The sequence below is a fragment of the Hyla sarda genome, chromosome 1 (assembly GCF_029499605.1).
Source record: "Hyla sarda isolate aHylSar1 chromosome 1, aHylSar1.hap1, whole genome shotgun sequence".
In the NCBI taxonomy this organism is placed as follows: domain Eukaryota; kingdom Metazoa; phylum Chordata; class Amphibia; order Anura; family Hylidae; genus Hyla; species Hyla sarda.
The window spans coordinates 82,027,294-82,052,041 of record NC_079189.1 but is presented as its reverse complement, the minus strand read 5'-3'; the positions used below and the strand labels follow the sequence as shown (position 1 = coordinate 82,052,041).

Below are 24,748 nucleotides of genomic sequence, written 5' to 3'. Positions count from 1 at the left end.
AACTGGCTCCGGAAAGTTAAACAGATTTGTAAATGACTTCTATTAAAAAATCTTAATCCTTCCAATAGTTATTAGCTTCTGAAGTTTTCTGTCTAACTGCTCAATGATGATGTCACGTCCCGGGAGCTGTGCATGATGGGAGAATATCCCGATAGGAACTGCACAGCTCCCGGGACGTGAGTCATCAGAGAGCAGTTAGACAGAAAACAACAACTCAACTTCAGAAGCTAATAACTATTGGAAGGATTAAGATTTTTTAATAGAAGTAATTTACAAATCTGTTTAACTTTCCGGAGGCAGTTGATATATAAAAAAATTTTTGGCCTGGAATACCCCTTTAAATCTCCCTCTTTTATGTACATTTCTAAGGCTGCGTTCACACGGCCGTCTAGACCCGTCCCATTCTTCTCCCTTCAAAAAAAAAAAAAAAAGACTTAAAAAAAAAAAAAAAGGACAATAACGGATGCAAATGGATGTTATCCATTTGGATCCGTTATTATTCAGTTAAAAAACAAAAAAAAACTTTTTTTGTTCTGAGCATCAAAAGACGGATGCAAACGGATGATATTAAAGGGGTATTCCAGGAAAAAGCTTATTTTTTTTTAAATTTATTTATATATATATATATATATATATATATATATATATATATATATATATATATATATCAACTGGGTCCAGAAAGTTAAACAGATTTGTAAATAACTTAAAAAAAAATAAAAAAATAAAACAATCTTAATCCGTCCAATAATTATCAGCTGCTGAAGTTGAGTTGTTCTTTTCAGTATGACAACAGTGCTCTCTGCTGACATCTCTGCTTGTCATGGGAACTGCTCAGAGTAGAAGAGGTTTGCTATGGGGATTTGCTTTTACTCTGGACAGTTCCCGAGACAGGTGACATCAGAGAGCACTAAGACCGAAAAGAACAACTCCTCTTCAGCAGCTCATAAGCACTGAAAGGATTAAGAAGTAATTAACAAATCTGTATAACTTTCTGGTGCCAGTTGATGTATAAAAAAAGTTGTTTTTTTTCCTGAAAAAACCCTTTAAAGCTTCATCCGTTTTCCATAGACGTCAATGTTAAATTTACTGTATCCGCTTTTTTGACTGAAGAAAAAATACCGCATGTACCTTTTTTCTACCGTCAAGAAAACGGAAATGAGTGCAGACGGGAAAAAAACGGATGTAAACTGATAGTAAAAAAATCCCATTGACATGAATGGGATTTAAAAAAAAAAAAAAAAATAGTTTTTAATCTGTTTACAGCCTGCAAGAACAGAACCGAAATGGGGATAAAAAAAAACGGGGACAGACGGCCGTGTGAACGCAGCCTAACAGGAAGGACAGATTTAGGGTGGGCTTCTACACAGGTTTTTGTCTGCCATTTTTTTTGGAAAACTCCCACTGCAGTTTTTGAGCCAAAGCCAGAAGTGTATAGAAAGAAATGGGAAATATATAGGACGACTTCTTCATACTGGATGCACTTCTTACTTTGGCTCAAAAACTACAGTGGCAATTTTCCAAAATAAGCCAGAAAAAAAACCTGCATGGAAACCTAGCCGCATAGAATGGGAGTGGTTCTGCACTTCTCATCTGAATGAGTTGGACAGCTGGAGGTGCCCTCACTGGCGTCTGCCATGGCTGGTAAGGCTGGGATCTTTCATGGCATTTTGATCAGTATTTTTTACCAAACCAGGAGTGGCTCCAAAAGACAGAAAAACGTGTAAATCTTTCCATCATGGTTTGTGTTACAGCGTTGGTTCCTATCCTACTTTTAGCTGAAGATTTATCACCAAGATACTACGTGTAAACCAGCCCGAGCGTCTAGTATATGGATTGGCAGGTGGGGAACGGAGAGGGTCAAACAAACCGCACAGAGTTCGTTCATGTGGCCCTTTGCTGCCGTCAGCCGTTTCCTGTGTACCCTCTATTACACTGGACATGTGCAGATGACCGTCGATGAATTTTTTTGGATGTCAAAGCGACCCGATCAACCAATGATCGAGCTAATCACTGGTGCCATTACACAGGCGATGTTACCTTGTTTGCCCGAATACGGCCCCTTGTAATAGGGCCCTAAGGCTGTGTTCACACGTGTCCATTTTACATCTGTATTAGGGTGGGTTCACTCCACGTTTTTCAAGTACGGTTCCGTGTACGTTTTCATTATAGTAAACATATGGAACCATATTGAAAACCGTATACATAGACAAACTATTGAAAATCATATGCACCCGGATGCATCGGGTTGCGTACGGTTTGCTTGCAATACGTTTTTTTTTCCTGTACTCAAAACCGTGGGTTACCACGGTTTTGTCTCCTGGTTAAAAACCGTATTGCAACCGCATATGTTTTTTTTTTTTTTAACATGGACATCAATGGGAAACGCACGTGTATTCGGTTCCATACGGGATACTGTTTATGGTTTTTACTTTGCACATGCGCATTTGCATCCTAAAGTTAAAATTTTAATTTTTTTTTTTATTTATTTGAAATAAAATTTTCAAAAACTTCTTTTTTTAAATTAAAAACTGACAGAACCGTATGCACTTTTAAACAGTATACGGTTTAAAAACACATATGGTTTACTTTTTCCATCCGTTTTTTTTTTGCCATACAGTTTTCTTTAGAAAAAGTATGACTATGGTTCCTTGTTGACCCGAAATGTGTCACCTGTCTATGCTGTCTATGTACCTGTGGATGAATATGCAATAAAAGCTTTCTCATCTACTCCACGGTGTAGTCCACACCGGTCTGGGCGCACAGAGACATGGAGGGGAAGCTGGACTCTTTGTATGCTATTTCTTTAGGAAAACTAGTTGAAGACAGTATGGCAAAAACGTGGTGTGAACCCAGCCTACATCTGTTTTTTGTGGTTGTGGTCAGTAATAGGGAGCTAATGTTAATGTATAGGGCTATTGACATGGATATATAAAGCACTTGGTGTCAATGGAGAGGGATTTAAATAGAGATGCATCTGTATACGGTCTTCCCATTAATCTTGCATCTGTATTGAGTAAACCAATTTCCTTCCTGAAAGACGCCCTTCAGTATAAATAATAAAATACTGCTAGTGTTATATCCATATGTTCATGTCAAGCAGGGCTGCAGTGTTTTCTTAGCACACAGCACAGGTGTTTTTGGCCTTTGTGGTTGGTGCACACTATGGGGGAGATTTAACAAAACCTGTCTAGAGGAAAAGTTGCCCATAGCAACCAATCAGATCCCTTCTTTCATTTTTCAGAAGCCTTGTTAAAAATGAAAGAAGCAAGCTGATTGGTTGCTATTGGCAACTTTTCCTCTAGACAGGTTTTGATAAATCTCACCTATGCCTGCTTTTTACCTGTTTCTTAAAGGGGTACTCCGCTGCCCTGCTTCGGAAGCTCCGCTCCCCGGCGTCCGGAAGTTTATTGTTCCGAACCTACGTGCGGGCTTCCCTCATGACGTCACGCCTGCCCCCTCGTGACGTCACTCCCACCCCCCTCAACAAAAGTCTATGGGAAGGGGGCGGGCGTGACATCACAAGGGGCGGCCCTGAACATGGAAGCCCGGACGTAGCGTTCGGAACAATAAACTTCCAGACACTGGGGAGCGGGGCTTCTGAAGCGGGGCAGCGGAGTACCCCTTTAAAGTGCTCTGCTCAATGAGCTGTAGCCATGGTCCAGTATTGAGAGGTATTTGGTGGCTGCTCTGACTTCGTGGTGAGTTTACACATTTGTGTAAGGAATCCTAGAACGCTGTTCTCTTACCATGTGTGAATTGGCCTTGGTTATGCAAGATAAAAGACATGCATGTCTCCAATATCATGAAACCAATCTTTAAAAAGTACCCTGCTTGTGCTGGGCATCATACACCAGCCTTTATGGTGGTATTTATCTTTATATATAAAACTCAATGGCCCTTATTTACTAAGAGTGTTGTGTAGGTTTCTTTGTGGGTTTTAATTCCCTACAATTTATTTTCCACAGTATTTACTAAGGTTTCCCTACACTTTGCTTTTTTTTACACATGGTCTGATCTGTCGGGTTTTCCTCAGCTGAAATCCACCACATTTTATGTGGAAACCTTAGTAAATATGTTGGGTTTTTGTGAAAATGTCGGGAACACGCCCCTTTATTGGTGAACACGCCCCTTTTCCTGGCAGCCATGCCCCTTTTTTGGGTTTTCTTAGCAAAATGGAGATCTAGTTGTTTTTTTTTTCTATTCTGGCAAAAATTCTGGCGCAAAATCTGGCACAGACAGAATTTCTGGCGCAATGCACCAGAATCTGGCGCACAACCCAACAAAACATTTCGGGTTTGCAATAGTAAATCAGGGCCAGTGTGTGTGTGTGTGTATGTATGTATGTATGTATGTATGTATGTATGTTCCAGCATCACGTCCAAACGGCTAAAGATATTAACATGAAACTTGGCACACATGTTACTCATATGTCACCAACAAACATAGGATAGGTCATTTAACCCTTATTCACCCCCATTTGCTAGGGGCGGGGTTTATATTTAAAGTCCCATACAAGTCAATGGGTAATATATGTTACTGCATAAGGCTGGGTTCACACCACGTTTTCTTAAATACGGTTCCCGTATACGGTTTGGAGGAGGGGGCGGGGCTTAATCGCGGCGACCACGTTTTTGCCTGCGGTCGGGAAACCGCATACGGCCGAAAACGAAGCCGACCAGAGGCTGCGGTTCACTCCGGTCGGCTCATAGACTTGTATTAAATACGGTTCCCCAATACGGCTGAGTGCGGGCGCCGCGATTAAGCCCCGCCCCCCTCCTCCAAACTGTATACGGGAACCGTATTTAAGAAAACGTGGTGTGAACCCAGCCTAACTTCCAAACGGCTGGAGATATTTCGATAATACTTGGTCACATGTTACTTATATATCCACTGAAAATATAGGATAGTTAATTTAACCCTTAACTACCCCCATTTGTGAGGGTCGGGGTTTTTGTTTAAAGTCCCATGCAAATCAATGGGAAATGAATGTTCCCACATAACTTCCGTACGGCTGAAGATATTTCAATACCTGGTACACATATTACGGGTCGGGATATGGGGTCGGGATAGGAGGACGGTATATGAGGACGGGATATGAAGTCAAAAGCTTCCTGCTTTGTTTATTTTCATCCCCAACAAGGATCAGGAAGGAAAAACTGAGCAATGCCGGGTACTCGGCTAGTAATTTATAAATGTGGGCATCTCTGGAGTCTATAAAGTAGCTGTAATGCCTTGGATCTGTTCACTACAGTAGACAAAGTAGTGACATTCCCTATGTGTAATTACAGATGGGAAGGCCTGGAAAAAAAATGAAAAATTGAGGTTTCAAGGCAGTTTTAGAATTTAGTTTTTTGGAAACATTGAAAAAAAATTGAATAAGTAATATGTTCTTTTATAAAGATTAAAGGGGTTATCCAGGAAAAAACCTTTATATATATATATATATATATATATATATATATATATATATATATATATATATATATAATCAACTGGCTCCAGAAAGTTAAACAGATTTGTATATTACTTCTATTAAAAAATCTTAATCCTTTCAGTACTTATGAGCTGATGAAGTTGAGTTGTTCTTTTCTGTCTAAGTGCTCTCTGATGACATGTGTCTCGGGAACTGTCCAGAGTAGAAGCAAATCCCCATAGCAAACCTATTCTACTCTGTGCAGTTCCCGAGACAAGCAGAGATGTCAGCAGAGAGCACTGCTACCAGACAGAAAAGAACAACTCAACTTCAGCAGCTGATAATTATTGGACGTAATTTACAAATCTAAAACAAAAATTAACCACACCTCAAGAATAGCACCCTATGGTACACAGTGAATAATTGTTTGAGACAGATAGTTTTGAAAAAAAAATGCAATTTTATTAAAACAGCATTACATCAATAAAAAAACAAAACTAAATGGCTAAAATGATCAGAGCAATATCAATATTATCTTAAACTGTCATTGGGCTCTAATGACAGAATTAGAAAATGTATGTATAGCAACCACCTAATATAGAATATTCTGTAGATATTGAAAGTAAATGCGATTTATCAATACTCCGCAATTGACTATTAGTCCGGCACATATGGTAGAAGGCTGACGGAGAGATGGTGGCTGGGTTCTGGTATTGCAGGCAGCAGGTTGGTAATGCGCTCAGTGGGGGAGAATGTTTGATAAATGCAGCAAGTGGTTCACGAAGTTCCGGACCGGCTTCAGTCAAGGTAGTGCATGTGAATCGTGCTCTGTTCAGATTAGATATCGGCCTAGACGCGTTTCAGGGTGCTAAGAACGACCCCTTCCTCAGTAGGCGAATGTTTATATATATATGTTTTTTCCTGGAATACCCCTTTAATAATATGTTGACAACATAACAGTGATGTCTGCAGATAATGTTTACCTTTTGAGTCTGGCTGACCAGTAAATTGTTTCTTTTCCCCCTTTTGGTAAAATGGTGAGACCAACATCTAGCACCCAAATGATTTTCAAAAGAAAAACAGAAAAAAAAAAAAAAATATATATATTTTTTTTATCATGGCCTTAAAGGGGTTATCCAGGAAAAAAATTTTTTTTTATATATCAACTGGCTCCAGAAAGTTAAACACATTTGTAAATTACTTCTATTAAAAGATCTTAATCCTTTCAGTACTTATGAGCTTCTGAAGTTTAGGTTGTTCTTTTCTGTCTAAGTAATCTCTGATGACACGTGTCTCGGGAACCGCCCAGTTTAGAAGAGGTTTGCTATGGGAATTTGCTTCTAAACTGGGCGTTTCCAGCTCATAAGTACTGAAAGGATTAAGATTTTTTTTAATAGAAGTAATTTACAAATCTGTTTTAACTTTCTGGAACCAGTTCAAATATATAAAAAAAAAGTTTTTCCCTGGAATACCCCTTTAACTTTTTTAAAATCTCTGTATAGATCTCTATCTAGAGCAGTCCGTCCTTTCTGGGATCCAGAAATCCAGCTGCTCCATTAGTTGTGGCTTGTTTCCAGCTCCTCTCCATGCTCTTCCCGTGTCCTCACATGCCTGCGTACATTTGTGGAGCGGGCTCGGCCTCTTCAGCCATCATGTCATCTGTTCCTGACAACTACAGAAAACTTCAGACACCCCGGCTGGAGAGCCTGTGACAGGACGGATCACAACTCCTATCATGTGCATAGTATCATATACAAAACAATGGCACGTAACATTAATCATTTATTATTTATAAGTAAATGGCCCACATTTATCAAGTGGTGTGAGAGGAAAAGTGGAGGGATTTTCTCATAGCAACCAATCACAGCTCAGCTAACGAGATGTGGTAAAGTGAAAGTTGAGCTGTGATTGGTTGTTGTGGGAAAATCCCTCCACTTTTCCTCTCACAACGTTTGATAAATCTGGGTCATTTACTTTATATGCCACTGTTATTGTATATGATTTTATTTAGGATTATGTGGTCAGCTGCTTGGTAGTGTATTCCCACAGATTATTTACTTTACAGCAGATTCGCTGGAGAAATACAGTGATCCCTCAACATACAATGGTAATTCGTTCCAAATGAACCATCGTTTGTTGAAACCATCGTATGTTGAGGGATCTGTGCAATGTTAAATATAGGAAGGTATACTCACCTGTCCCCGCCGCTCCAGACCGTCACCTCTGCCCTGGATGTCGCCGTCCATCACTGTCGCCATGTCCCCGGACCAAGGACACTCCGGACCGGGGACGCTGCGGACCGTCTCTGCTGCCTGGGATCGTTGCGCCCCATCGCCGTCATCACATCGCTATGCATGCCGCTCCTATTGGATGACGGGACGGCGTGCGCAGCGACGTGATGATGGAGAGTGACAGCGATGCAGGGGAGCCCGAAGAGGACGGTCCGGAGCTCCGGGGACATGTAAGTGATCGTCACCGGACCACATGCGGCACCTTAAATGGCTATCAGGTGGCAGCTGAAGCAGTCTGCGCTGCCGGATAGCCATTTATGCGATGGCCCCGACTTACAAAAGCATCGTATGTTGATGCTGCCTTCAATATGCGATGGCCTCTGAGAGGCCATCGTATGTTGAAATTATCGTCGGGGCCTTCGTAGGTCAGGGGGTCACTGTACCCTGTTCTTTTTTCATTTTAGTGTATATTCACATACTGCTGCAGATATTCTGCAGATTTTGACTTCCCTTTGAATGATAATTAAGAAAATCTGCAACAAATCTGTAATGTGTGACTGATCTTGTGAACAGCGCACCAGGGAATATCTACAAGTAAACATGATAACTGGTGGGTATATGTGCTTTTATGACCTGCTGGCCTCATTCCCTGAGAGCCGCTATCAGAGTAGTGCAGGACGCACTGCGGTGCTATCACAGCTCACACCCTGTACACAGGGTTTATCCAGACAGCAGGGCTCCTGGGATTCCGTTTGTTTTTGTCTGGTCAGAGGCTGCAGGAAAACTGCAGTACTTCTTAGTAAAACACATGCTTTTCGCCATGTGACACTCTGTCAAGTGCGTGTAAACCCATAGCCATGTTAACCTAAATATTCTGATCCAATAGACTTGTTTCTTTTCATGACCTTGTAGAGCAATGTTTCCCAACCAGGGTGCCTCCAGCTGTTGCAAAACTACAACTCCCAACACGCCCGGACAGCCGAAGGCTGTCCGAGCATACTGGGAGTTGTAGTTTTGCAACATCTGGAGGCTCCCTGGTTGGGAAACACTGTTGTAGAGAGATTGCACTGTGAGGCTGGGGCTACACAGTGATTTTGCCCCTTAACAGGAGTCCCTTAAAGGGGTACTCCGGTGGAAAACTTTTCATTTTTTTAAATGAACTGGTGCCAGAAAGTTTAACAGATTTGTAAATTACTTCTATTAAAAAATCTTAATCCTTCCAGTACTTTTTAGCAGCTTTATGCTACAAAGGAAATTCTTTTCTTTTTGAATTTCTTTTTTGTCTTGTCCACAGTACTCTCTGCTGACACCTCTGTCCAGGTCAGGAACTGTCCAGAGTAGCATAGGTAGGGGTGTGAATCGCCAATAATTTGGCGATTCGATTCGAATCGCGATACCAGGGTGGCGATTCGATATATCGCGATATTCCCTATTAAAAGCTTGGGAAAACTTATTCTAGCTGAGAAAGAACAAGATCCCGCGAGAATTGTCCTGTGAGTGCGTACGTTCTCCTTCCTGTTTGTTCTGAGTCTGTAGTCTCGCGGTAGCAGCCTGCGAGTGGGACAGAGCTGACAACAGGTACACTGCCAACTAGTGGTCAGGAGTTTAAGTGTTATAAAAAAATTAGACAGACAAATAGGACTGTGACTCAGTGAGTGAAATACAGTAAATGTTAATTATAATTTATTAAAAAAATCGATTCTCAGAATTTTAAAATCGATTCAGTATTGCGGAACAAAAAATCGCGATAATCGCGCGAATCGATTTTTTTCTTACATCCCTAAGCATAGGTTTGCTATGGGGATTTTCTCTTGCTCTGGACAGTTCCTGATACGGGCATCAGGTGTCAGCAGAGAGCACTGTGGACAAGACAAAAATAGAAATTCAAAAAGAAAAGAATTTCCTCTGAAGCACACAGCTGCTAATAAGTACGGGAAGGATAAAGATTTTTGAATATAAGTCATTTACAAATCTGTCCAACTTTCTCGCACCAGTTCATTTACAAAAAAATGTACCGGAGTACCCCTTTAACTAAAACTAGTCATGTTGCACTCTATAGACCACACTGCGTTGAGACTAATGTAGGTACAGTAGTCCCTCAAGTTACAATATTAATTGGTTCCGGGATGACCATTGTATGTTGAGACCATAACTCTATGGAAACCTGGTAATTGGTTCTGAAGCCCCCAAAATGTCATCCAAAAATAGGAAAAAGTGAGGATTAAAGAAAAATAAGTAGATAACTAATACAGATAAAGCAAATCCTTACATATAAAAGTAATAAAGATCTGCTGAGAGCTGTAATCACTGTCTATGTTTCCCAACCAGGGTGCCTCCAGCCGTTGGCTGTCCGGGCATGCTGGGAGTTGTAGTTTTGCAACAGCTGGAGGCACCCTGGTTGGGAAACAATGGTTTATGTAGAGGACAGGAGCTTCTTCAGGGTCCTATACAGTACACACAGTGTGCCAAATGGAGCCACCCTTACTTGGTGTCCAAAGGAGCAGCTAACCCTGGCACAGGTAAGGAGTAGTAAGGAACTTGTAGTTCCTCCCTGTACTTTAGGGGGGCGCTACCATTCAGTGCATGCACTTCAGTAATAGAGGGGATTTACCAGTAAAATGCCCATTCTGATTGGTCAGTTCCTCCAGTTGTGACACGTTTCACAGATCTGGACTCTCTGTAGTATTGTATGTTGAGTCTGGTTTCAAGTTACAATGGTCCAGAAAAGACCATTGTATGTTGAAACTATTGTATGTTGAGGCCATTGTAAGTTGAGGGATCACTGTACATGAAAACACACAAAATTACCGCAACTCCTGTAGTGACCAACATTACCATGTAGCCACAGCCTAAAATAGAACTTTTACCAGAATACTAAACTGTGTAAAGTGGTTAACACATAAGAGGACATAGCACTGTTACCAATAGATCTGGATGAGGTAGAGGTGGTGGCAGATGAAGTTCAACATGTAAAGGAGGAAATAGTTCCTCCACTGTACAAATCACTAGTCAGACCGCACATGGAGCAGCAACAACCCTGAAACAGCTGTATACAGAAGGCTACCTCTTCTTTTTTGGTAGAGAGTCCATCTTGGCTATTAATCCTGCTGTCACTTTAAAGGAAAACTGTCAGCTTTCTCCCCCGCACAAACCAGCGGTACTGGCTGGTAGTGCAGGGGACGCTGATCAGTTTGATGCTTACCGTTCCCAGATCCGCCGCGCCGTTCGGCCCTAATCTTCTATTTTTGGGATATGCTAATGAGGTGCTAACTGGCTCCGGCCGGGCTAACTGGCACCCTGACGTCAGTGCCGCCTGCCACAGCTCCGCCCAGCTCATCAATATTCCTCCCCTCCCTCCGCCTCTCCCTCTTCTCCTCGTTCTGTAATGAAGAGAGAGGGGAGGAATATTGATGAGCTGGGCGGCGCTGCGGCTGGCTGCACTGTTGTCAGAGTGCCAGGTAGCCCGGCCGGTGCCAGTTAGCGCCTCATTAGCATATCCCGAAAATAGATTAGGGCCCAACAGCGTGGCGGATCCAGGCACGGTAAGCATCGAACTGATCAGCGTCCCCTGCACCACCAGCCAGTACCGCTGGTTAGTGTGGAAGGGGGGGGGGGGTGAGGGATAGAAAGATAAGTTTTCCTTTTAAACTCATCCCCCCAAAACTACAGTATTCTGTGAATATTCAGCTTGGAAGTTCTGTACGCAGACCCTGTTGTCGCCATTTCCATTGATTCCACTCTGAAATTCTGCCATGTGAATTGACCCTGAGTCTTTACATGCCTTATGGCACTTTTCTTAACCCCTTGTTTTTCAGTTTTTGCACTTTCTTTCTTTTTTTTCCTCCTTACCTTTTAAAAATCATAACCCTTTCAATTTTCCACCTAAAAACCCATATGATGGCTTATTTTTTGTGCCACCAATTCTACTTTGTAATGGCCTCAGTCACTTTACCCAAAAATCTATGGCAAAACCATTGCGCGACAAAATCACCATCATTGTGCGACAAAATTGAAAAATAAAAACGCCATTTTGTAACTTTTGGGGGCTTCCGTTTCTACACAGTATATTTTTTAGTAAAAATGACACCTTCTCTTTATTCTGTAGGTCCATACAATTGAAATGATACCCTACTTATATAGGTTTGATTTTGTCGTACTTCTGGAAAAAATCATAACTACCGTACACGTTTAAAAATGTCCACTTCTGACCCCTATACATTTTTTATTTTTCCACTTATGAGAATGTATGAGGGCTCATTTTTTGCGCCATGATCTGAAGTTTTTATCGGCACCATTTTTGTTTTGATCTGACTTCTCAATCGCTTTTTATTCATTTTTTTATGGTATAAAAATTGACCAAAAATACATAATTTTTTACATGTACGCCATTGACCGTGCGATTTAATAAATGATATATTTTTATAGTTCAGACATTTACACACGCGCCGATACCACATATGTTTATACTTATTTTTATTTGCATAGTTTTTTTTTATGGGAAAGGGGGGGGGGGATTCTTACTTTCATTAGGGAAGGGGTTAAATCACATTTATTAACACTTTATTTTCACTTTTTTATTTTTGCAATGTTATAGCTCCCATAGGGGACTATAACATTACACAAACTGATTTCCTACACTGATCACTGCCATGCAATCGCATAGCATTGATCAGTGTTATCGCTGCTCGACCGCTCCTGCCTGGATCTCAGGCACGGACCAGTCATTTGGTGATTGGACGAGGAGGCAGGTAGGGACCCCCCTCGTGTCTGTACAGCTGATTGAGACAGCTCGGTTTCACCGCGGTGGTCCCGATCAGCCCGACTGAGCAGCTGGGAAGGTTTCACTTTCATTTCAAATGCGGCGATCAACTTTGTCGCCACCTCTGAATGGTTAATACCGGTCATCACCACGATCAGTGATGTCCGTTGTTAGCCTCTGGCCTTGGCCGTTGATGGCTGCCGGGATCAACCAGATATGACCCCGTGTTATATCGTGGGAACCAGCGCAGGACGTAAATGTACATCCTGCGTCGTTAAGGGGTAAAAGAGTACCTGTCGTATCCCACAAAAAAATAAAAAAATTCTCTTACAAATTCCTTCTTTGTGTTGCTCACTTTGTTTTTCATCTTGTGCTTTGGAGGGGGGCGTGTCCTCACTCTGCATGATTCATCTTCCTCCCTGAGTCTGCTGTGCTGGGTCTTATTATCCAATCACTGCAGGCTGCTCTGTAATCTCCTCTGTTTTCATGCTGCTGTCTGACAGGACAAGAGTGAGCACAGAGGAGTGCTAGTCCCACCATCACTTACTGGACTTTGTCCCAGCCTGTACGTCACCTGGGACTAAGATGATGCTGCAGCCAGACAGAATCATATTCTGGATGGTATTGGGACCCTTAGTGTTTTTATTTTATTTTATTTTAAATTTTTATTTTTTTGTCAAGATTTCTATAAAAAGTAAAAAAAAAAAAAATTCTCATGAAGTATATTAGAAATAATAATGTTTTGCCAAGATTAGAGATGAGCGAATTTACAGTAAATTCGATTCGCCACGAACTTCTCGGCTCGGCAGTTGATGTATTTTCCTGCATAAATTAGTTCAGCTTTCAGGTGCTCCCGTGGGCTGGAAAAGGTGGATACAGTCCTAGGAAAGAGTCTCCTAGGACTGTATCCACCTTTTCCAGCCCACCGAAGCACCGGAAAGCTGAACTAATTTATGCAGGATAAGTCATCAACTGCTGAGCCGAGAAGTTTGTGACGAATCAAATTTACTGTAAATTCGCTCATCTCTAGCCAAGATGTATAACTTATACAAAGTGTTTGTATCTGACAGTGCCCATTTAAGGAGAAACATCACTTCCTCAGTTTCTGGCAATGAAAGTGCCCGAGTTTAATGGGGAATGTGTAAGAATCTGCAATAAATCTATATAATGTATTATTGTTGAGTATACTGTGGATCCAACTGCAGATTTTAAAACTATTGTCCCCCCCCTCCCCTGCCTAAAGAAAACCCGTAGTGACAAATTTACAAATCCCCGCCACATGAGTGAGTAATAGAACAAACCTGATCAGAGGTCAGGGCATTATCACTGAAGTAGAGTTCCCCGTGTCACTATGCCATAGTAGAGTGTTTTCCAAACAGTGTGTCTACAGCTGTTGCAAAACTACTACTCCCAGCATGCCCGGACAGCCGAAGGCTGTCCGGGCACGCTGGGAGTTGTAGTTTTGCAACAGCTGGAGACACATTGTTTGAAAAACACTGCCTGAGTAGATGCCAGAACATCCTGTGATGCTTTGCTCTTTCTTTTTTGTGTCATTGTTCTTCAGTATACTGATAAGACTTTGCTGTATAAAGTAAGTTCCTGTTCTGTGGACTTGCTGAATCACCAGTCTCTAGATCCGGGCTGCAGGGTGGGGACTTTTCTTTATTACATCTGAAAATTCCTGCATTTTTTTTTATTTTTTTTTTTACATAAGGTCATTTAATCCTTTCATTACTTATGAGCTGCTGAAGTTGATTTGTTCTTTTCTGTCTAAGTGCTCTCTGATGACACCTGTCTCGGGAACTGTCCAGAGTAGAAGCAAATCCCCATAGCAAACCTCTTCTACTCTGTGCAGTTCCCAAGACAAGCAGAGATGTCAGCAGAGAGCACTGTTGTCAGACAGATAAGAACAACTCAACTTCAGCAGCTGATAATTATTGGAAGGATTAAGATTTTTTAATAGAAGTAATTTACAAATCTGTTTAACTTTCTGGAGCCAGTTGATATATATAAAAAAAAAAGTTTTTTTTTCCTGGAAAACCCCTTTAAGCATATTTTTAAGAATTTTTGATGTTTATTTTAACTTATCCATTCTATACTATAAAAGTATCCTGAAATCTTCCCATGTTCAGTTCACCCTGAGCCTAAAACCAAGCTGAGACTTTATTCTGTCTATGATGATGATGAAGAGGAGGATGCTGGAAATCCATCAGTGCAGCACTACACTGTGGAATAACCACTTTAAGGGTATGTTCACACGTACAGGATCTGCTGCATATTTTGTGCATGCTGCCCAATGAAGTTAATTAGTAGCAAAAATCAGCTGCACAAAATATGCAGCAGGTCCTGTATGTGAGAACATACCCTAAAGGTTACAAAGTATGGCCAGTACATTTTTCCATTCATTTTAATGGGATAGCTCTTGTCTATTGTGCATTTGTCCTTGGAGCTTGCTGTAAAGCATATCCCTAAATTCTGTTAAAAAAGCTTCGGCTAGATCGCAGCCCCCATAATAATGTCCCAAAAAAAAAATTACAATCAGAAAATAGAAACAAATAAGAAAAAAGGGCATGTTTCAGTATCTGTCTCTAATACGTAAAAAAATATCTAGGTGGTAGATTCCCTTTAAAGAAAAACAGTCATCGGGGTTACACGTACTAACCTGTAGTACAGGTGTGTGGTGCAGGTGACACTGATGACAACCATACTTACCTGATCCCGTTCCATGGTCCTGTTGTTCTGCTATCTTCCACCATATCTTCTGTTCTGTAGATGTCTTAGGGCACGGGTGGAGCTTCCTGACATCACCACTGCTGATCTCTGCTGAAAGCAGGCCATTGGAAACAGCAGCGGTGACGTCAGGAAGGTAAGCCCATCCCCCAAGCTGGCTCCAGAACAGAAGATACGAAAGAAGACAGCTGACAACAGGACCACGGAACGGGATCAGGTTAGTACAGCTCTGTAAAAGAAAAAAATAAGGTATCAGTCAGCACAGAAGGCTTTTTTTTTGGTAATAACCATCTAAGGGCACATTTACACTACAGAAATTCCAAATCTAAATCCGCTTGAAGGGGTACTCCGGCGGAAAACTTTTTTGTTAAAATGAACTGGCACCATTTTAACAGATTTGTAAATTACTTCTATTAAAAAATCTTTATCCTTCCAGTACTTATTAGCAGCTGTATGCCACAGAGGAAATTTTTTTCTCTTTGAATTTCTTTTTTGTCTTGTCCACAGTGCTCTCTGCTGACACCTGATGCCTGTAACAGGAGCTGTCCAGAGCAAGAGAAAATCCCCACTGCAAACTTCTTCTGCTCTGGACAGTTCCTGACATGGACAAAGTGGTCAGCAGAGAGCAATGTGGACAAGACCAAAAAGAAATTCAAAAATAATAGAATTTCCTCTGTAGCATACAGCTGCTAAAAAGTACTGGAAGGGTAAAGATTCTTTAATCTAAGTAATTTACTAATCTGTTTAACTTTCTGGCACCAGTTGATTTTAAAATAAAAATATTTTCCACTGGAGTACCCCTTTTAAACTACCTAAGAGGTGGAATTTTACTCTTCCAGAATTTTTTTAAATTAAATATGTTTAATGAAATCCTGTGTGCATGAAATAGCAAGGAAAAACTGTTCTCAGCCCTTATTCTGCCTTTGCTGCAGAGTTGCTACTCTAGTGTCCCTCGGTGAGCCTGCTGCCATAATGTCGCCATTGTTCATGTGGCACTGGTGCTAGTATCGTAAATACAAGCTGCTGGGGCCAGGGATTGGCTGCAGCGTCACATAAACAATGTACCCGACATCGTAACAGAACATTGCCCCTCCTATCTATTTTCTTTCAGATCCAGTCTGCACACCATTTTCCAAAAAGCGTGAAAGATCCCTTTAATGGGTTACTCCACTGGCCAGTGTCGTAAGTAAATGTTCTGAACACTGTTTTTGCACTGCGGGGGGTCGGACATGCCCCTTGTGACATCATGACCATGCCCCCTCAATGCAAGTCTATAGGAGGTCATGCTCCCTCCCATAGACTTGCATTGAGGGGGCGTGGCCTTGATGTCACGAGGGGCGTGGTTGACCCCCGCAGCGCAAAAACAGTGTTTGGAACATTAACTTACGATCACTGGCCAGTGGAGTACCCCTTTTAGCAATATAACCGTGATATTTTGACAATCGAAATGGTTATTGCACAGAAAGATCCTGAATACTAATAGATGTGTAGCTTTCATCCCCTGCACTATACACAGGAGGAACAGGTATTGTCTCCATTTACCTTTGGACTTTGTAACAGCAGCTAAGTAATTGTGATGGTTATTCTTGTGGTTTATTGATTCTTCATAAGGGCCGCTGTAATCTGTAAGACAAACAATGGGCAAGATGAGCCTTGCCTGGAAGGAAGCCTGTTTACAAGGCCTTCACGAGGCTGAATTAGGCTATGTTCACATGATAGAATTTCCATGCAGAAATCTGCACAGACATTCCGCAGCACCAGTGTCCCATTGGTTGGGATTCTGCTGCACTGTTCACATGACAGAATTCCCGCACCATGTTTCTGGTGCGGAAATTCAGATTTCGGTGTCCGCAGAAAAAATAGTCATGTCTATTCCTGCAGATTCTGCACAGGACAGGGCGTTTCCGAGTGGTCCTAGTGCTGGCATCTTCTGCCGGCGCTCCACTGTCAGTGGATTGTCTATACGGAAATTTTCCGTGCGAACATTCCACTATGTAAACATAGCCTTAGTCATGAGGCCCTTTCCTGCAAGCATCCATTGTATTCACAATCCTTTGTTAGTCGGCTGCTTGCTAGCCCTTATTAGCCTGTTTGGTTGATAATCACCCCTTGTAATGCGGTCCTTAAATGGGCACTGTCATCAAAACAAGTTTTTGCTATTGCACTTCATATGGTAAATAAAAAATCTTTCTAATGTACTTTGTTTAAAGAAAAAAAATGGTTTTCTATGTTTTATTTGTTTTGAAAAAAGCTGCCACTAGGTGTCTCCCTACTTGTCCAGAGCACATTTCCCTCCATCTCTTGCACAGACTTTGGACTCCTGCTGGCCTGGCAGAAGTCCAAAATCAGGAAATGCAGTCTGGAGTGCTGAGGGGGTGTGTGCAGCCTTAGCCAATCATAGCTCATCTCACACGATGAACTGCTCTGGGCTGTGTGTAGCAGAGTGAGGGAGGAAGTTCTCCCCTGTATGGCTTCAGATGATGTCACAGCCTGCTGGGTAATGCCCCTTCCCAGTCTGTGAATCTGACTGAGACTGAGCAGAAAATACAGAGCAATATCAAGGTAGAAAAATAAAGGCAAGGGGTGGTTTATCATGATGGGGGCAATGAACTGGGACGATTATAAAATTTAACACGATTATGACGGGTACTATTTAAGAGATGTTCCCAGCTGAAACGTTTATTGCATATCCATAGGGTATGCATTGAATGTCTGACGGGCAGTTCCACCTTTGGGACTCACAATGATCTTGAGTTTAAGGGCCCCCTTCTCCCTTCTTGCCTCCAGAGGTTTTCGGTAATAGGGATCGACTGATATCGTTTTTTAGGGCCAATAACGATAATCTGTGGCCTTTCAGGCCGATAGCCGATAACTTATACCAATATTCCGGTATAAGTTCTCGGCTATTTCTCCACCCCCCCCAAGAAGCCGCTGCAGATCATTGATTTAAAGCGGGCGCTTTAAATTAATGAACTGCAGCAGCTTTGGCTGAATCAGAGACCACCGCTGCCACCCGCTTCTCTCCCCCTGCCTGTCCGGGGCTCCTCCCAACCACCGCCGCTGCTGCCCCCCCAATCATCCTACCCCCGCACCGCATAGCACACCGCCCCCACCGCCGCTGCCCCATTGCCTCCCCTATCGCCGGTTTTATAATTACCTGTTCCCGGGGTCCGAGGTCTGCGTTACTTTTGGCTCCCGTCCTGAGCTGTCACTGTGCGCACTGACGGTGACGTCACGTTGAGGACGTCACTGCTCTGCGCAGCGCACAGCGCACAGCGTAACGCAGGACGCAGCAGAAGCCAGAAGTAGTGCAGGCCCCGGGAACAGGTAATTATAAAACCGGCGATAGGGGAGGCAAAGGGTGCGCCGTGCGGTGGTGGGGGCGGGGGGCGTGACATTATCGGATTATCGGCAAGGTAATTGCCGATAACGTAAAAAATCGTGAATATCGGCCGATAATATCAGCCAAACCGATAATCGGTCGATCCCTAGTCGGTAAGCCAAAAAGAGCAGAGCAGTAGAAGAAGAAAAAAAAGCCAGTGGTAGGTACCGGACCAGAACAAAACCGGGACTTCACTATTGGTGCGAAACTCACAGGGGGAGATTTATCAAAACCTGTCCAGAGGAAAAGTTGCTGAGTTGCCCATAGCAACCAATCAGATTGCTTATTTCATTTTTAACAAGGCCTCTGCAAAATGAAAGAAGCGATCTGATTGGTTGCTATGGGCAACTGGGCAACTTTTCCTCTGGACAGGTTTTGATAAATCTCCCCCACAGAGTCCAAAATTCTTCAGAAAAGATATTTATTGGAATAAGGAAGCTACGCAAACAGTAGAGCGTTTGTAGCCCGTACAGGGCTCTTCATCAGGCAGACAGAAAATGCAAAATACAGTGATTTAAAAACGTTATTCAGTTTACATAACTCCTATCTCCATTAACAGGACCATGATAAACAGCGTGGCATCGCAAGCTGTGCTGTTTTTGTGACTCCCCAGTTAGGGGAACATCATAGCTCACGTTGTTTGCACAGCGCCTGGTAACCTCTGTGGGATTACATAAAGAAGCCTGTTTTAAGTATTTTTGGCCTCCTCACCACCGTTAATGTCCACACCCAGGTCCGTTCCGATGTAGGTGTGTTCCCTTTATGTGGGCCTCTCATCTGTCAGGAGATTAGGGCATATCCTATGAATAGCCATACACATATTAGTTCTATTAGCCACTACAGTCATTTACTCATCGGCTGAAATGGTTGTTCTTACTTTTCATCCGATAATTTTAATGTTTGAGTTGAAATTGTCCATATTCATCAACCTTAAAGGGGTACTCCAGTGAAAAACAATATTTTTTTTCAAATAAACTAATGCCAGAAAGTTACAGGTTTGTAAATTACTTCTATTTAAAAAATCTTAATCCTTCCGGTACTTATCAGCTGCTAGAGAGGAAGTTGTGTCCTTCTTTACAGTCTGATCACAGTGCTCTTTGCTGATACCTCTGTCCGTGTCAGGAACAGTCCAGAGGACAAGCAAATCCCTTTCGCAAACCTTTCCTGCTGATATGGACAGAGGTGTCAGCAGAGAGCACTGTGGTCAGACTGGAAAGAACTACACAACTTCCTCTGTAGTATACAGCAGCTAAGTACTGGAAGGATTAACATATTTAAATAGAAGTAATTTACAAATTTGATTAACTTTCTGGCACCAGTTGATGTGAAAGAGAGAAAAAAAATTGTTTTCCACCGGAGTACCCCTTTTAACCCCCTTCAAAAAAATTGTGATATACTGCACACAGACTACTTGAGCCAGCCATAGCTTGACACCCTAGACCAGTGTTTCCCAACCAGGGTGCCTACAACTGTTGCAAAACTACAACTCCCAGCATGCCCGGACAGCCTTTGGCTGTCCGGGCATGCTGGGAGTTGTAGTTTTGCAACAGCTGGTTGGGAAACACTGCCTTAGACCTTGCTTTCATCTCTGAACAGTCCTGCACTGTGCATTAGTGGTGATTAGAGATGAGCGAACTTACAGTAAATTTGATTCGTCACAAACTTCTCGGCTCGGCAGTTGATGACTTTTCCTGCATAAATTAGTTCAGCTTTCAGGTGCTCCCGTGGGCTGGAAAAGGTGGATACAGTCCTAGGAGGAGACTCTTTCTTAGGACTGTATCCACCTTTTCCAGCCCACCGGAGCACCGGAAAGCTGAACTAATTTATGCAGGAAAAGTCAGCAACCGCCGAGCTGAGAAGTTTGTGACGAATCAAATTTACTGTAAGTTCGCTCATCTCTAGTGGTGATACTGACAGCATTCAATAAAACTAGTAGTCTTATTGACGTAAATAGCTATACTTACTAGTTCTAGGGATAAAGGTAATGGTAGAACAACTTCTACAATGACTAAAAAGCATGAGTAAGGAACAAAGACTAGCTAAAACTTTGAATGTAATGAAAACGATATACTATAAAGTGTACATACAAGAACAATTCCTGGGCAGATTTCTGGGTCTGGGGGTTTACATGAGCCGGATATCTGTTCCTTACTGATAAAGTGTTCAGAAAGGAAGTGAATGGCCGGAGTGGGCTTTACTCTGCTTTACAAGCCCTGAGAGGCTCCACATTGTTACTAGAGGTGTAAGCATCATAACAATCCCCACATGATGAATGCGTCACCCGCTGCTATTTATGTCACTTCATTTTCCATCATACGATCAGGTTCCTGCTCTTTAAACTGAATGTACAGGACATAGACGACAAGTGTTACAAAGTCTATGGCCGAGGCAACAGTGTTGAAAAAGTGACTATCGTCTCCCCCTATTTTATACTGTAAAATATTTACATGATATAAAATGTACTTTTTTTTTATTGTTTGGAGGAGATATGTCTGTATATTATAGTTTTAGAAAGATGATATAGTCAGTCACGCCCCCTCCCATAGACATGCAGGGAGGGGGTGTGGCGTGATGTCACGTCTCTGTCCCGGAGGCAGCGCACAGCACAGAATGCCGGGGGCTGTACCGAGATCCCCGGGGTCCCAGCGGCGGGACCCCCGCAATCATACATCTTATAAGATAAGATGTAAAAAGCCTTAAAGGAGAACTCCAGAACATAAAAATTGTCCCCCATAGTGCCGGCAATAAAAAAAAAAAATAAAGATGTACATACCTTCCTCCGGGGCCTCCAGTAACCGGCTCCGGTCTCCGCCGCGATCCACTTCCTGGTTGCCGGTGGTCGGATGAATCAGCCAATCACCAGCCGCAGCGCAGTCCGACTCGGCTGGCGATAGGCTGAACGGCAGTGTGAGAACGCTTCAGGACACAAAATTCTTCACTACACTGGCACCAGTCGGACTGTGCTGCGGCTGGTAATTGGCTGATTCATCCGACCACTGGCAACCAGGAAGTGGATCGCGGCGGAGACCGGAGACAGTTACTGGAGGCCCCGGAGGAGTGGTGGAAGGTATGTACATCTTTATTTTTTTACTGCCGGCAGTATGGACAACAATTTTTATATTCCGGAGTTTAATACCTTTAATACCCCTTTAAAGAATTACTGTCAGTTAGAATACCTTCTATTAATTAATGACCACTAGAGGTCTCACTCTATATAGTAATCAATGCCCATTACCTTTCGCTACCAGTGTTCTGTCTCTAGCAACTCCTAAAAAAAGATAGAATTCCAGTGCACATTCCAATGCTGCTCCGAGCGTTCTGCTAACAGAGCCTGACAAGCAGGGGCACAGTATGACCCATCTGGCATTATCAATCAGCTTCTGATGCTGCCTAGAGCATTATGAGAGGGCAGAGGTTCCACTGTGTGTATTATGGGCAATCATCACCAGAGAAACCAGTAAAGACAGTTCCTGGCCATACTTGCCTATCTACAGGTAAAAATCATAAAACAAAATAAAAAAATACATGATAAGGCAGCAAAAGGAATATGCCATGCATATCAGACATTATACTCCCATCAGCCTTTTTTGAATGAACTGAGGAAGTGGCCAACAAAAATAAGGGTCACATCTGTATTGTAGATAGATACCAAAGCTTTACACAGTTATGACTTGTAATATTTGCCTTAAAACTATATAGTAGTTGCTTCTATCTAACACTATGTTGCATTTAGGTTTTCATTCAATCCCTCCAAGGTCAGTGCAGTGATCACTTATCACAATTGGTGTAAAAGTCCTTAAAATAGAGACTGTTTAGAGGAGTCCTGAAACATTCCACAATTATTAATGGTTTGTACCACTGTGAATATTTAGCTATTCCAGCCACTAGGTGGAGTGTGTCTGACTTGCCAGAGTTTTGCCGGTGAGTTCTGCCAGATATATAGGCCAAGGTTTATCAAACAGGGCAAGAGAAAAAATGGAGGGATTTTCCCCACAGCAGCCAATCACAGCTCAGCTAACGAGCTTTGGTAAAGTGAAAGCTGAGCTGTGATTGGTTGGTGTGGGAAGATTACTCCATTCTTTCTCACAGAGTTTGATAAATCTGGGCCTTAGTGTATAAACAGACCTGTCAGCAGATAAACAGGGGTGAATATAAGTCCCTGACTTTGTAGGGCATCACATCAGAAATTATAGGTGTATCTTCCATATTTTCAGTCTTTTATAGTGCCAAGATATGATCCTTTTTGTTAAGTAATTAAGGCTCAGGTGTCCGGGGTTGTTCCCCATCACAGCAAGTTCAGGCCATACCCTTTTATTTCCTACTTCTGTGCCCACTGTCAATCAAAGGGGGGTAGGTATATTCAAATGGGCACAGAGAAGGTAAATAAAAGATGGAATGGATAACCCTGGGCTCTTGCTGTGCTGGGGAACACCCCCTGGACATTTAAGTTTCATTTACTTAACAAAAAGGATTGTATCTTAGCACTGAAAAGGACTATGGAGATGGAAACAAATGCCTGGAATTCGGATTACTCTAGTGGAATTCTACTGACAGGTCCTCTTTAATGCCAACAAGACCCTAAGACACTATTAGGGCCCATTCACACATCAGAATTTCTGCATAGAATCCAACATAAATATTCTGCTCAGGAATTCTGCAGAATTTGAAGAGGTCCTAGAGCCAACTGATTCAGCATCTTCCGCGCACAGAAGCTCCACACGGAAAAATGATGCCATGTAAATGAGCCCTTTGGGATTAGATAAAAATGTCTTCTTCCTTCGAGAGGTAGTGCCGCTCTTGTTTATAGGCTGTGTCCAGTAGTGCATCTCAGCTCTGTTAGATTTTATAAACTTGGTCTTATATTCATTTAAGTTCTTCTATCCTGCTATGTAGTACATGGTTTTAATAATGTTTTATTTTATTTTTTTAATTTAATTGCAGAGTCTCAGCCATCTATTGACCCTACGAGTACAAGTGACACCGCCAACTCTGGTGGCCATCCAGAATATGTTGCCTTCATATTGGTTCCTGTTTTCTTCATCATGGGTTTGGTAGGAGTCCTTATCTGCCATATTCTTAAGAAGAAAGGCTATCGATGCACTACGGAAGCAGAGCCAGAGGAGAAGATCATTGGAGAGAAAATCGGTACGTACTTCTGTAGAACATCCTACCATTAATTCTTTGATCGGATACCTGTTTGTAGGCACCTTGACAACATGTTCTTCTCGGGCTTCCTGCACACAGAATCGAAGCAACGCATCTCTTACAGATTGTCAACAATGGAGACCACGGTTTTCTTATCCATTGTGTATAATGTAATGTCGCTCATATGATGTACGTGTAACAATGGCAGGCCATTGGAAGCACTTGTATCAGAGAGTGATGTGTAGTACAATATGAAGGGGTACTGTATAAGAGTCTCAAAATTGAAAACAATAAATAAAAAAAGAGAAATGTGTGTCAATAATCTTTCAGTTTATCCAAACATCCATTAGGCCTTGTTGACACCTCTAGATTTCAGAGTGACGAGAATAACAAGAAGAGGAGATGATCCAGCGTGGGTCAATAGAAATCCAGACTTTATTGGAACTCACAGTAAAAGCAGTAAAAGCAACCAGCAGATCAGACGCGTTTCAGGCGCATGCGCCCTTCTTCACTGACGAAGGGCGCATGCGCCTGAAACGCGTCTGATCTGCTGGTTGCTTTTACTGCTTTTACTGTGAGTTCCAATAAAGTCTGGATTTCTATTGACCCACGCTGGATCATCTCCTCTTCTTGTTTGAATCCATGTGCACCGGGCTGGGTGCGGATCCGTGTCGGGGGCGCATTGGTGGAGCGAGCTGGATTTTTCCGAACTATACTTGACGAGAATAACGCCTGGGCCAGATCTGCTGCATGGGGGGGCTCTGACAACACCCTTTGATTATAATGGGGTCTGTCGGATTTCTGGTTTAGTGTCCAGCTTTTTCCATAGAGATAAGTGCTGCATGCTCTGATACCTTGTCTGGCAATTTGTCTAGAATCTGTGGATGGGGGTCAGATGCATATGTGAGCAAGACATAGTTTTAATGCACGTTAAACTATTATGCATTGATACACCACATAAAATGCCCCCGTCCCCAAACGCAGCTCCAACAACACACACACACACACACACATTTATATATATATATATATATATATATATATATATATATATATATATAAATCCCGTAAGGCCATGTTGACAA

The 24,748-nt window shown here is 42.3% G+C and overlaps 1 protein-coding gene across 5 annotated transcripts in view; it reads left to right on the top strand.

Annotated features, from left to right (window-relative positions):
- RELL1 (RELT like 1) overlaps window positions 1-24,748 on the top strand; it is a 70,494-nt gene that overhangs the window by 9,407 nt on the left and 36,339 nt on the right. For 4 of the 5 annotated variants that reach the window (XM_056556462.1, XM_056556496.1, XM_056556487.1 and 1 more), the window contains exon 2: window positions 23,460-23,663. In XM_056556462.1, coding sequence (XP_056412437.1) covers window positions 23,460-23,663 — 204 coding nt within the window. Of the gene's footprint in view, window positions 1-19,018; window positions 19,252-23,459; window positions 23,664-24,748 lie in introns of those variants that run through there. The other variant, XM_056556471.1, reaches the window with a different exon arrangement.